General features: G+C 27.0%; 1 protein-coding gene across 1 annotated transcript in view; it reads left to right on the top strand.

Moving 5' to 3' along the window:
• Positions 1-44: 44 nt before the first annotated feature.
• LOC107439828 (ubiquitin carboxyl-terminal hydrolase 22) overlaps positions 45-14,600 on the top strand; it is a gene marked incomplete in the record, with an annotated part of 28,394 nt that continues 13,838 nt past the window's right edge. The window contains 7 exon segments of the mRNA XM_043046800.2: positions 45-306; positions 3,400-3,532; positions 5,867-5,956; positions 8,992-9,072; positions 11,124-11,305; positions 12,475-12,622; positions 13,934-14,024. Of these exon segments, the coding sequence (XP_042902734.1) occupies positions 187-306; positions 3,400-3,532; positions 5,867-5,956; positions 8,992-9,072; positions 11,124-11,305; positions 12,475-12,622; positions 13,934-14,024 (845 nt within the window).

Genomic DNA, 14,600 nt, shown 5'->3' with positions numbered 1-14,600 from the left:
CTTTTTCCTCATATCTTATTTATGAACTTTGACTCCAACTTTTCATACGTCAAATGAACACAACACAAAAGCGAAGCTTTCACCGGGCAGATGGTTACCAAGGTAGATTGGTAAACATCGTGAAAAATAAAAGAAAATAAATAAGCTACAAAATATTCATTGTGGCTTAATGACTTGGCATAAACTATGAGTAAATTGTGTTGTACCCATATAGCAGATTATAAAAAGTTAAAAGGAATAGATGTTTATTCTAAAATTCATGCAAACTATATTACTTGTATAAAACAAAGTGCGCGTACTCAAAAGGTATATTATATTTACCTTTTGAATCGACTAATGTTGAAAAAATGACTTAATAAAAATTTATTTTATATTAGCTTACATCTGAATTTTTTTAGACTGTGAACAACATTAAATGTTCACCACTGAACAGCCTTTGATAGATATTAATTTCCTCATGTCTGTATGAAAAACAGTAAAAAAGACATTTTAGTATCTTACAATGACATATAGATTAATAAAGTTTTATTTTTTAGGTGTAAAACGTAAATAAAGGATTAATTTACTTCATTTTTCAGTTTTTTTTAGTAATTGCGTTGTTATGAAGTGCAAGAGATTTTTAAAATTTCTTGTGAATTATTTTGAAACATTTAGTTTTTTATTCATGAGAAAATAGTTCTTAAACTATTTAATTGATGTCTTCAAATATAATCGGGTTTGTCATAAACAATTGAACTACTACAGACAGTTTATCTATTACCAGTAAATTAAAATTTAATCCTAAAAATAAGTGATTCCTTTAATGATTATGTTTGGCATTTCAAGTTAATTATCTTATTTTTGATTATTTTTTTGTACTTATTAGTTTAATTTTTTCATTTTCTGACCTAATTAACCTTCCTATGATGTTGAAACTTGTTAACAGATACTTTATTTAATTTATGCAAATCTTAACGACATTTTAATAATTATTTAAGGCTATCTTTACATAAATTTTAGATGTTTTGAACTAAAATTCTTTTTCAGTTTCACTTCCTATCAAGATATTTGCCCTATAAAGACTAAGTTTCTTATTTACTTCATTATAAATTTGTAACTCCTCAGAAAAATGATTGCATTTTGTTTTTGTAATACCAAATTAACGACTATTATCACATTCCAATTTTCTCTTAGTGCGGAAGAATTCTCTATAATTTTAATGAAACTAAAACTGCTCATTGTATCGAGTATTCTAAAAAATTTAAATAAGGTGTTGCTTTTCCAAACTTTTTTCTACTGCATTATCTTTGTTTAATTTAATAAGTTACTGTATTACTTTAGAAGCTTGTCTTCTTATACTGTCTGTAATTTTTTTCCAAATAATTTTTATGCTTTTAAATACACTATTGGTTTTAAATTTAGGGCATTAAAAAAAAAATTTGAAAAACTTAGGAAAATTTAATAAACGTTACTTGTATGCTGAATGAATCTCATGCCTGTATACATTGTAGGTTGCAATGTAAATAACTTGAAAACTGTTTTATTTCTTGTTCTAAATTGACATACCCTATAAGGTAAAGGATAGATATGATGTTAAATTTTCAGAAAGTAATACTGACGCTCTTAATATTGTCACAAAATATGTAATTAATTTGTAATTTGCACATTGATTCATTATGCTGTATTAAAAGTGAGTACACTGGAAGACTGTAACTTGCTTATCAAATTTCTATTCCTTAATTAATTTAAAATTGTTCTGATCCTAGTTATAATTTGAAAGATTCTTAATGATACAAAGATCAAATTTAGTCCTATGATAGTTCATAGTCAAACTGTTCCACTTTAAAAACCTAATTATCAAGTTTCGTCTAAATCTATTTTTATAAAATGATGCTGATTTTATATATTTTATGTAGTAGAAGGCAAATAAGTTTATTTTGTTACACCAAGGTCAACCTTTGCACTTTGAGAGCGTGGTTATCATTTGTAAATTAATTATTTATTTTAAAATAACTATTTCAAGCTGAATTGTTCTGAATATGCTGATTTTATTTAGTAAGTGGAGATGGAACTTAAATCAGTCATATTTTATATTTAATTTTTGATCTGATTATCAAATCACTATTTGCTAATTGATTGATACAAAATGGTTATTGCCATCATGCTGACTTCATATACCGTTAATGATAGATCATAAGTTAATCCTGTTGCTCTGGGAACAAGTCTTTTAAGTGATTTTTCATTTGATTTGATTTATATTTGTTTTTTATAGTCTACAGAAATGCATCTGGACTATACAGGATTGTTCATTAGTTATTTAATCCTTTACTGTGATGCTACGTTTGGGATCAGAGCAACTTGCTTTTTTACCCAAGAATCCGGTATTTCTGTGTTAGGTAAAATTGAAAGATCTTTTCACCAAGAACTTCTTTTTTTGTTTTTTTTTTTTGCAAATTTTGTGAAATGAATTGACAATCAATATAATTTATACAACAACCAAAATTTTTATTAAGCTGTGCTATTTCTCCTCTTTTTTTTCAATGTACGATTTCTTTATAGATGGTGTTTTCTATACTAGGGAGTGCTGCAGGCTCTTTATCGTGCAAATTTCCCAGTTACTGTATCCTATGTATTTAAGTTATTTGACTTCATGTTAACAGTGAACAGAGTAATTAATAAAAAGACTGTAAAAAGTGAAAACAGTACTCGCTACATAATGATAAAATAAAATGATGAAAAAATAGTAAACATGTGGTTTGAGAGATAATAAAACTTTTAATTAGTGGTGGATTAAAAATCGTAATCAAACATTTATTACCTTGTCAACAATGTACTAACTTTGAGATTTAAATCTAAATAATTCGCAAAATGAATTTTGTCTCACTACTCTAATTAAATACTAACACTAACTTTTTCACGGTGTATTGCTTGCAACAAGAACAAATAGTTATAAACAAGTCAAAATAAGCCTAATCAGGGCGGCCAAATAGCGAGTTCTTTCTAAACATGGCAACCATGTAGCCTTTTTTTAACGATATGCATAACTGAAACAAATTTTCACTTCAAACTCACTCAATATCATTAATATGTTATGAAATGCAGTAGAATTGAGCTTGGAAATTCTAGTAGATTTTTCTTTTATTAAAAACAAAATCTGTTTGAAAATATTGGTTTTCACCTCACTTTCTAATCAGAAGTCGTTGGATAAAGAGCTCAAGATTTGTTTTTGTTTCATTCATATTGAAAACACCATTCATAAAATTTATTTGTCGTTTTTAAAAAAAGTTTCTTATTAGTATTTAAATTTGTTCTTTTTAACTGCTTTTAATGTTATCTAAACCTAAAATTATTGCAAGATTTTTTTCATATGCATTAGGTTCTTATTTTTTGCCTTATTTTATCGCTTAATTTTTCTTTTAGATAAGGGAATGTTTCTGCCATATCTGTAAAACTAGATCTCATCGACTTCATGCTTGTCTAGAATGCTCGTTTGTTGGTTGTTTTGACAGAGAACATATCCAAGCACATGCTGATCTTAATAAACATTCAATTGGTAAGTTTTCATTATTGATCCTAAAATATTAGTTTTTGGGGAATGCTTAGTAAATATAATCTTATATAACATGTGAAAACTCATAAATTAATGAGAAACTTTGTTTAACCTAGTAGACAATGTTGGATGAATTTTGCAAATTCATCTTTACTATTAAATTGTACATAATACAAGACTTCTAATCTCATTGATTTTTAATTTCACTGTGCTTATGTCCCCATTAAAGCTAGAAAGCTTATTACTTAACTAGTCTGCAGATTAATTTGGGTGATCCGTTAAAGTGCGGAAGCAAGAGTTTTCTACATTTTACCTAGGTAAATTGCTCATTAATGTCTAACAAATGTCTCATTAAAGTTAAAAAGTTTGTCTCTCTTAGTCTGTTAACTAATTTGATGGTTATTTTAAGTTGATTTTTTAAATATTAAAAATAAATGTCATTATGTTAATTTCTTTAATTGAAATAATATTTTAAACTATGTGATTCTAGGTATTATCTTTTTTTTTTTATAAAGTGATTGAGTCTATCAACTATTTCATTGATTGTTTGGTAGTAATTAGATTTTTTAGATAGTGAAAAATAAATAAGTAACATGATGTTAATTTAAGTGTACATAAAACAAAGCTTTATTTTCTTTAGTAAGTGCTTAGTAGTTAATGAGTAGATTATCTAATTAATTTGGCAAATGAAACAACAAATCACCTTTGTTAATCAGCATTTTAGATAGATAATCTCTTGAATAAGCGATTTCTACATTTTAGAGGTGTAACATCTATATTTAATACAAATTCGATTTAATTGTATTATAAGAAAACCGGTGCTTTTTGATTAGCTGGGCACAAGCAAAAAGTTGTCGAAAAATTTTGACCTCCAATTTTGTTTAAAACTTGTTTGCTTCTTTTAAAATTTTATTTATATTTTTAAAGACTATTAAAAATAGACATTCACAAAAATATTGAATAACATGTCAAAAAAAAAGTTAAAGAAATTTAAAAAAATAGTTGAATTTCCTTGCATTTGGCTAACCAAAAAGTGCCAGGAAATCTTAGTGATTAGAGAGCTACATCATTCCATTTATTAAAAAATATATAAAATTTAGCTTCATTTTCGCCTAGACTTGTCATTCTTATCATTTCTTAAAACAAGAACACTTTGAACTTATTTCTGTTGCCAGATGGCACCACAAATAAGATAAAATAAGAAAACTTAATGGCTTTGTGTCTCAAATTGAGTTAGCCCACTGTTGAAATAATATATTCATATGACATTCCACTTAATCTAAATTTTATTTTCAATTATTATCTAACATTTATTAGAAATTAGAAATCTGGTTTAAATGTATTGAAATTTAAGGGAGATATTTTAATTTAATATTTATTTGTTGTTGTTATTGTGTAATTAATTGATAATTTATATAAAAAAAAAACTTCACTCGCACTAATGTACCATATAAGTTTTATTGATTTCGGAAATAGTTGTGCTCTGGAAAAAAATCCAGATTTTTGGATTTTTCACTAATTGCGGTCCGAAAGTTTCCGGAAATCCAAGATCCAGAAGTTTCAAGAAATCAACAATCACATTTATGTGTAAAAATTCTTGTATATTTCATTTAACATCTCTTTCATTAATAAATATTTTTTCTGGTAGAGAAATAAATGTGATTAGAGATAAAAGTAAACTTATACATAATTATTGATTTAAATTATACTACATATAATTTACTTAGAATTTCAGGTTTTGAAAAGATCAATAATTTTAAATTATAAAGACATTAATTGTTTGAAATGCTTCATTAATGATTTTACTCAATAAATTTTCAGGATTTTTGAGTTGGACTCACAATCACCCCTGAGATTTTTAATTGATTTTCAAGTATGAAAAACTAAATTATTTTTATATCATTAATTAAACTGATGATAAAAGTTATGTGTGTTGTTTTTCTGAAATCACATAGCTTTATTTATAAATTCTTAAAATATTTGAAAATTTTGTTAACTGTTGGTAAAATTGTAAAATATCTATTTGATTTAAAACAATATTTTTATTTTTTTCCTACAGTTTATTGTTACCTGAAAAAACAGTTTGCCAAGGCTTATGATTTTTTTTTTTTTTTTAACATAGTCATATCGGAAGGTTGAATTTGAGTTTTCAGTTTTATATGATGTTTTATGTTATGTATTAGTGTAATTATTTTTATTTTAAAACAATTCTGCATGATAGAACTTTTTTCAAAAAAAATATTTTTCACATTGACTTGTTAATATACTTTTAAAGTTGTTTTCTTTTTTAAATTGTTTCTCACTTAAATTGTTCACATTAAATTTTCTTCTTTTCAGCTATTGATGTCACATTTGGCAATGTCTACTGCTTCAGTTGCAAAGATTACATGTATGACATAGAACTTAATTTGTCTAAGAGATATTCTGGTAATTTGTTTTGTTACATTATTTATTGTTTTTCACTGGCTTTTAAACTTTTTATCTTTCTAAAATAAAGTAATATTGATAAATTTCATATCTTTGAACTGTTATTAGTTTTTTTGACTATTCAAGAGCTTGATTTATTTTAAAATGGCTATTAGTTAGGCTTTATTCTAGGGTAACAAGAATAAATCTTCCCTTCGTTTTTAAAAATTAAATGACATAATTCATTATAAATAAATATTTTGTTTATGTATTATAATTATGAAGTTATTGCTAAATCTCCTACTCTGACCACTGTTAAGCAGTAACAATATGTTAGAAATAGCCATGTGTTTATAGAACCTAACATCTTTCATAGGCTTAATATTAGAGTGAACTTCCCAAAAACCCTCCCTGAATGACATAATTAAAAAATCAATTAATACAAACATTTATTTATAGTTAAATGACTTAATTCACTGTAAATAAATGTTTTTGCTTATGCATTATAATTAGGAAGATACATTTAAATCTCCTTTAACGGCTATCATTAATCTCTGAGGAAAAGCCATATGTTTAAAGAACCAAACATCTTCCATAGGCTTTACATTAGGGTCAACCTCCAAACAGCACTCTCTGAATAACGATCTCCCATTGCTAACATCAATTTTGTTTTAAGGTTCCCTTAGTTAACTGTTTTCACATTTTTTGTCACTAATTTGCAATAATTTAAATTGATCGCTACTGAGCACATTCCAGTCATTGTAAAATAACAATTTTTAAGCATTCTTGCAAAAATGAATCATAGATACAATTGGACAGCACAATTCCGTCTACTACAGAGAATCTGCATCTTTCATGATGATCTACATGAATCTTGCTCTAGCGTTCACAATAGGTGGTAAATTATGTGTCATTGCTCGGCTTTCATTTCATGAAATACGAAGAAATTACTTGTGCATAGATGCCAACTTGCTTCAGACAGCAGCAAAATAATTTTGAGTGGTAGTCTTTTAATGTGTAATTCTTGTTCAGTAAATTCGATTTATAGTAAATCGATATTATTCGATTTACTCACCGCTACTACTAAATAATTTAAAGCCTTATGTGATATACCACTTTTTTACAGTTATGTTGAGCTGACCCTTTTAAAAAGTTGGCAAAATTAGTCAAAAATCAACAAATTTTAGTTTTCAGTCCATTTTTTAAAATATTTGTCAAATCCAAGGCAATTGGCATTTCTGCTCTTGCAAGCACAAAGAACAAATCTTTGCTGTTGGATTTTAGTTTTTTTTAGTTCTTGATACTGGTACAGATGCCATAAAGAAAATGTTACTGATTTAAATAGGAGTGATAATCTCGAACCGAAATTCTTTACACTCAAATATAAAATCGAAATTAATGAAGACGTTAGTAAGAAAAAAACCAAGTGGAAAGATTAAAATGAAAAATGCAATTTAATAACTTGTAAAAACAAAATGTGAACATTATTAGATCAGTATCAATGAATTAAATGTACTGATTAGTATTTTTTTTTATTTTTGAACAATCAAGTCATTGATAACTAAGAATAACTGCCACCTCTTAACACTAATCGCATAGGTAAATACAGTCCAACAAAGGAATGTTGTTGGGAGATTTCTTTGTAAAAGAAGAAATTTTATAATTATAATTTATGAAAATTTACTTCTAGTAATCATTTAAATGCTTAAAATGGCCTTTAAATACTGTTTTAAAATTCCTTATTTTTTTCTAATGTATTCTACAAAAATATGTTCAAAATTTCCTATAAATAAATTGTGTAGTTTATTTTGGTGCAATTATAATACTCTGTTATAAATTTTTAATAACCATTTATTTATTTTATGCTAATCTTTCACATTATATGACATTATTATTTACCAAAACTACAATTCTGTTTAGTAACTTATCATAAAACTGTTTTAGTTTGATTGATATTTAAATACAAATAGAGGGTTTCAAAATTTTATTCGTGAATGTTATAAAAATATTTACCATATTATGATATTTATTGTTTTCTTTCTATTAAATTTTTAAAAGTAAGGTGTATTGTTTATTAACTAAATTAGTCCTGCAGTGGATTGATCACAAGACAGATCCCAGTAGATCTCCAAAGTGAGGGGATAAGGTACCATTTTGACCAGTTTTAGAGCAGACTGAGGGTGTGAGGTATCGATCCTCATTAAACTGTTCTACCATAAAGTACTCGACTTTGCTTGCATGTCATCAGGCTACCAAAGTAGGGAAGTCATTCTCTATGTGTAGGATCAAAATTTTGATGGCATATTTTCAGATCATCCTGAAGTATAATTCTCAGATTGTCGCCAATAGCTCATTGTGCAGTGTGGTGTAAATAAAGAACTACCATTAATATTAACTACTTATTACTTTTAATTATAATATTATAAACTAATTATGCTACATGAATATATTAATTATTCTACATGTTATGTAACTAGAGTGCTTCAAATTTTTGCTTGCGAATGATATTAGCCTTGTTGAGAAATTTATTGTGTCCCCTACATTAAATTTTGAAAAATAAAGTTTGACATTTATTATCTACTTCACAATTTATTTTTGTAAATTATATTGTTATTTTAAGTAATTACTCTACGTTCATTCATTATGCTATTATTAATTATTAAAACATTATTATTAGTTATAAAACATATTTATTCTTTATTAATTATTAAAACTAAGTACTCTAGTATAGTAACATACATTATAATAAAATAAAAACTCAATTCTAGATTGATTCGTAGTATGCTAATTGCATATAAACTGAAACAGCCATAGAAAATCAACTGAAATGATAATTACAAATCAGTTAAAATGGTAATTGTAAATCAGTAGCTCACTAATTTACATTACCAATAGAGTTTCATCAAACACAGTGCATCATTCAATGTGGCCTATTTCAAATCAGTAGTTCACTGATTTCTAATTACTATTATAGTTTCATCAAACACTGTGTTACTCAATGTTGCCAATATCATTTACAATTTTGTAAATAAATTAACAGACTTCTATCCTTGTAGGTTTGTGGCAACCTGGAGAAAGTGATACAACTTTGATTAATGCATGTGAAAGTGGGAGAATTGTTCGCAGCAAGTTTCTAGGTAAAGTTATTTTTCTGTAGTTTTTTTTTTAAAATTCTTTCTCATAAGTTGTGTTGCTTCTACAGAACATAACTTTGATGGATTCTTCTGAATTCCCACTTTGGTTTGACTGAAAATTTTGTAGTTCGCATGATAGCACTGCTTTTCTGTTAACGTTTTTCATTGTAGCTATTGTTCGTATACTAATAGAGAATTGAGAAATTATAATTTAGGGGTTTGTTATGACAGAGAAAAGTACATGTTTTTTCTTATTGTTCAATTTTGTGGATTGATTTTATTTTTATTATTATTATTTAAGAAACATCATAAATGTTCAAATGCATATATATATATATATATATACACACACGCAGTGAAGCCTCCTGTTATGGACACTCCTGCAAAACGGACGCCTCTCAATACGGACATATTTTTAATTCCCTGGTAATCTTCTATGAATAAACCATTATGTACATTCTCCTCAAAGCAGACACTCCCTTAACCGGACGCGGACAGTCATTTTGGCCCTGAAACATTATTTTCTACCTCTTCAAACCGGACACTACTTTTTCTAAATTTAAAAAAAAAAAAAAACTATTTCTGCTTTAAATTGCAAGGGGAAAAATAAAACTTTTTGCCTTTTTTAAAACAGGTTTATTTTTTGCCTTATCCATAACTAAAAATATAGTTAAATTATAGTTATTTTACTACTAAAGAATCAATCTTTCTCCTGTCACCTTGCCTTATCCTTGTAAAGAAAGTAGAGAAAAGAATACTACTCTCCTGAAATAATTCGGGCAGCGGCATATTTTGATCTTTTCATCTGGACCACACAGGTTATGAGACCCTTGGAGTTGAAATGACATCTTAAATGCTCTCAATGCTTCATCCCCATTGAAAATTTCTTTAATATTCTTATCTATTTGAAGGCTGTATTTGACACAGCTGGAGTAAAAAAGAGAACAGAAATATAGTCTTTGATGTGTTCATATAAATGACACACTTATTCAGACACTTGATAGCTGATCAATTGTGAATAATCAACTCCATAGGTCCTCATTACTAAACTGTGAATCATGGGAGTTTAACTTTCAAGAAGGTATTAATCATGTTCCCTATCAAATGATAGGTTGGTGTAAGGGGATTTAAACCTAATAATTGAAACCGACTAAGGACTGAAAGCTCCCATTCGGTATCATATGTCTGACTTGAGTGATCTGTTGATAGGAAAATTATATTCATTTATCTGTAGCTACATCTAGAATTATGTATTTCTATCAAACTTCTTTATATATTCTATTTTATCTTTCTTAATGTTTAAATAAATATCCTTGCAGATAGATATTGTAAATTATTTAATTATTTCTACTTCTTTGAAAATATTCTAAAAACAATTAACTGTGTTAAACTTCATTATTAGGGTACCCTTCCTGTAAGCGGACAACTCTCCTAAACGGACAATTTTTTCGGTCCCTAGAATGTCCGCTTAACAGAGGTTTTACTGTATATATATATAGTAGAACCTAGATTCATCGTTCCCACATCTTTTATTTTTTCCGTAACTAATTTTTTTTATTGTATTATAGTTTTACTTTTTCTATAATTTTTTTCATCAAAATTTACATAAATTGTATTATATGGGTTATTCGACTAGATGGAACAAAGCATTACCCGACCATCCCAGTTAATCAAGAGACTACTGTTTATATAGATATATAGTTATAATATATTTATATATATATATTTATATATTATTTTTAATTTAAAAAAGAGAAAGAGTAAATTGTAAACATTAAATAAAAAAATTGAATTCTATTGAATAAAAGTTAAATGGAATTTTGTTATTTGATTTTAGTTAATGATATAAAATTTTGATAACTATATACTTAATGTAAAAAATCAATTAAAAAGCAAACTCTACCTTTCCTTGGTTGAAAAGTAGGTTCTTACTGTTTTGAAATACTTTTGTACCTTATTGAAAAATAGAATTACACTGATACAAATGTTATTTTATGAGTGATGCTAATGTGATTTAGTTTTATAATATTTAGAATTATTTTTTTTTCTTGCAGGCTTAAGAGGACTTGTCAATTTAGGCCAGACATGCTATATGAATTGTATAGTTCAAGTACTAACACACAACCCTCTGTTAAGAAATTATTTCCTATCTGATAAACACAACATCTACACATGCCAATTTAATTGTGATCGACAAACTTGCTTAGCTTGTGAAATGTCTGCGTTATTTCAAGAAGTATGTATTTAATTTGTTTTTATTTGTAAATGGATGTAGGATGCCAAAAATTTCAAAAGAATTGTTCCATAATGAAATGCCTTCCACAAAAATTACTTGATTGCCATGGCTAAAAGATCTATTTGAAATCTATAATACAAAAAATGATTCTTGAATCGTGAATCTGAAATCCATTTGCTCTACTAGTGATGTTTTTTCCCCCTCAGTTTAAACTGCTTTTTTTTAATAAAATAAGTCATTATAGGGCTAATTATTAATAATGACACGTTTTTAGTCATCAAAAACCTGTCTGTTGCATGCATTCACTGGTGGATTTGTGAAGTAGCAAAATTCCATGCCATGCTGCGAATTTTGCTACTTTATGAAAATGACTCTCTGCATCTCAGATCCCAGCTTTATTGGACTCTTTTGGTTGGGAAGTTTTGGACCACTCTTTCTACAGCCCAGACCTTGCGCTGAGTGGTTTTTCATCTTTTCCATTATTTCAAACATCAATTTAATAGCAATCACTGCAACAGTGACGAATACGTGAAAACGGCCATGAATTCTTCATTAACGGAGTACAAACTTAGCAACTATGCTGGAGAAAACGAGAAACGTCTGTAGAATCTGAAAATAAATTTGCTCCTTGAAAAATTTCTTTAGTTGGGTTTTTATCTTTAACAGGGTTCCCACAGGTCAGGGAAAACCTGGAATTGTCAGGGAATCTTATTTTAACTCCAAAAATAACCAGTCTTAAAATTGTTAGTAACAGTAATCAGTTATTGAAATACGAGTTAAATAATTCTAACATCTATTACAATTATTTGTTGTAAACATTTCACATTATAGTCAAACTGAAATATTCCCTTCCTCCATTAATAATATTTTTTTACACACAGAAAATCTAATATACCACATTACAAATAAACGAATCACAGTATTCTGATGAAAATATGGTCTCAATTTTCATTTAAATTTACCTGGTATACCTTGAAAAATCAGGGAATTTTTTTGTAAAATTGAGTGGGAACCCTGTTTCAAACGGTCCTTACTTTAAAAATAACCCTCCTAATAAATTAGATTAATATTTTGGTTGAGTTTTTTTTTTAACTATGTCCACAAGAAAATCGATTATATTTAAAACGTTATAAGCTATAAATTATTTAAATTTTTTCCTCTTCCCTCAGTTTTACTCAGGCCAGCAAGTACCACACATTCCATACAAACTAGTTTACATAATTTGGAAGCATGCCAAGCACTTAGATGGCTATGATCCACAAGATGCCCACGAATTTTTTATAACAATGCTTGACGTCCTACACGAGCATTCAAAAAGTAAGTTCCTTTTATTAGTCTTTTTTTAAATGAACCTTCTATTTATGCTTTAGGTATTGTCACATAAAGCTATTATAATAGAACATGATTTGGTAATTTTGAAATTTATAAATTTTTACTGTTTAGTTATTTTTCCTTCTTAAATTTAATCTAGTATTTGATATTTTAGTATTTTTTTAACTATGTAGCATTATTCATTTCATTAAGTGTTTTTGCTGCAGAAGAAGGTTCCAACTGCATTAGGCTACAAATGACCTTTGAAAACGTCTCTTTTATCAGAAAATTAAATTAATCGGTAATAGGAATTTGAATGCTATGTTATGAATAGCTAGTGTTAGGGCTTTATAGATTTTGCTTTTTGCAAGCTTGTTGACATGAAATAAAAGGATAGCATAATTTTTGTAATCAGAATTTAAACCTCAACTGATGCAACAAATTGAGTATGTTCAGTCATAATTCGGAAAAGAAAATAACCAGTGCTCAAAAACAGTATTGTCTTCTTGGGAATCACTTTTAAATCATTTTCTAAAGACACTGCTATGCTGTATTGGTCAAAGCTATTTTACTCAAGGTACTTAGACCTTTTGATTGTCACTTTGAAGTTTTATTCACTTAGCTCTGCAATTGTTATCATATTTTTGTATTTCGGTTAAGATATTTGTTTTTATAAGTAAGGTTTTAAAGCTTAAAACAAATTCTTATTTTCTGATGATTTTGTCTTTTATGTAAAGTTTTAATGTAATATTTTTATACATAATTTATGCCTCTAATATTTTTTATAGCAGAATAGCCCATTTTCAAGCAATCAAGATTTTCATTTCATTTGAAATAAAATGTAATTTTATTGCTTTAAAATTTTTTTTATTTAGCAAATTTCTTCCTTGTACAATCTATAGAATTGAACACATTTCTGTCATCTATATTGTTTTAATTTTGATAAAAAAAATTTAGTTTTTAATTATTAATTCTGTGTAGGAATAATTTAAAAATAAATTTCAGAATATTTATTATCTCATACAACTTATAAATACTTTGTATTATTGTACTTGTGCTTTTTTAAATGGTCAAATTTGTGATAATATTTCTCATTTATACTTTTCTAATTTATTCAGTAATGTGAAACTGGTTTATATAAAATTACTCACAGGTTAAAATGCTATTGCTATCTGTCAGAGTATACTGTGAAAGGATTAATGTGTGTTAATATCTTATATCAAAATATTTATTACCAAATTATTTTTAATTCAAGAATAAATTTTGTTTCAAATGTAGCTTTTTAAGCAAAAGTTTTATTTATTTATTTTTATTTAGATCCGAAAGAAGATGATAGCTCTTGCCAATGTATTATCCATAAAATATATACTGGTCGCTTACAATCTGATATTCTTTGCATGCATTGCAAGTAAGAATTTCTCTTCATATTTAAATAATGTTTTTTTTTTTGATCAAGAGCTTTGTTAGTTTGATTTTTCGTATACAATCTATTTTTATAAAGCGAAACTTGTGTGTGGGCTGTAAGTTAGGAAAATTCCATTATACAAAAGTGTCTTTTATGAATTAGTGATTCATTATAGATCACAATTATAATCTAGTTTTTGTCATTTAAGTAAAATAAAGGGATCAATAAAACTAATTATTTATTAATTTTAATAAACTTTTCTTGAAAGTGCTTTTTATTTTAACAAAATCGTGCTATTTCAACTGAGACCGACAATTTAAATATTACCACTATTATAAATCATTGTTTTTACATTCTTTCCATTGCTTAAGTACAGTCAGCAAAAAAAAAAAGATATCACCCTGAATAACTTTTGTTCTAATGATCGGATTTTCACGAACTAAGTGTCAATCTTAATGGTTCCTGGGGGTGACCTCAAATATGCTAATTAATTAGTGCTAACTATTAATTAAGTTACGAAATCAGACACAAAAACGTACTTTCTCTGAATAAACATATATTTTTTTTTACATATTTGGA

The sequence above is a fragment of the Parasteatoda tepidariorum genome, chromosome 10, assembly GCF_043381705.1.
Source record: "Parasteatoda tepidariorum isolate YZ-2023 chromosome 10, CAS_Ptep_4.0, whole genome shotgun sequence".
NCBI classification, from domain to species: Eukaryota; Metazoa; Arthropoda; class Arachnida; order Araneae; family Theridiidae; genus Parasteatoda; species Parasteatoda tepidariorum.
The sequence above is the reverse complement of the archived record's forward strand: the minus strand, read 5'-3'. Positions and strand labels throughout refer to the sequence as shown.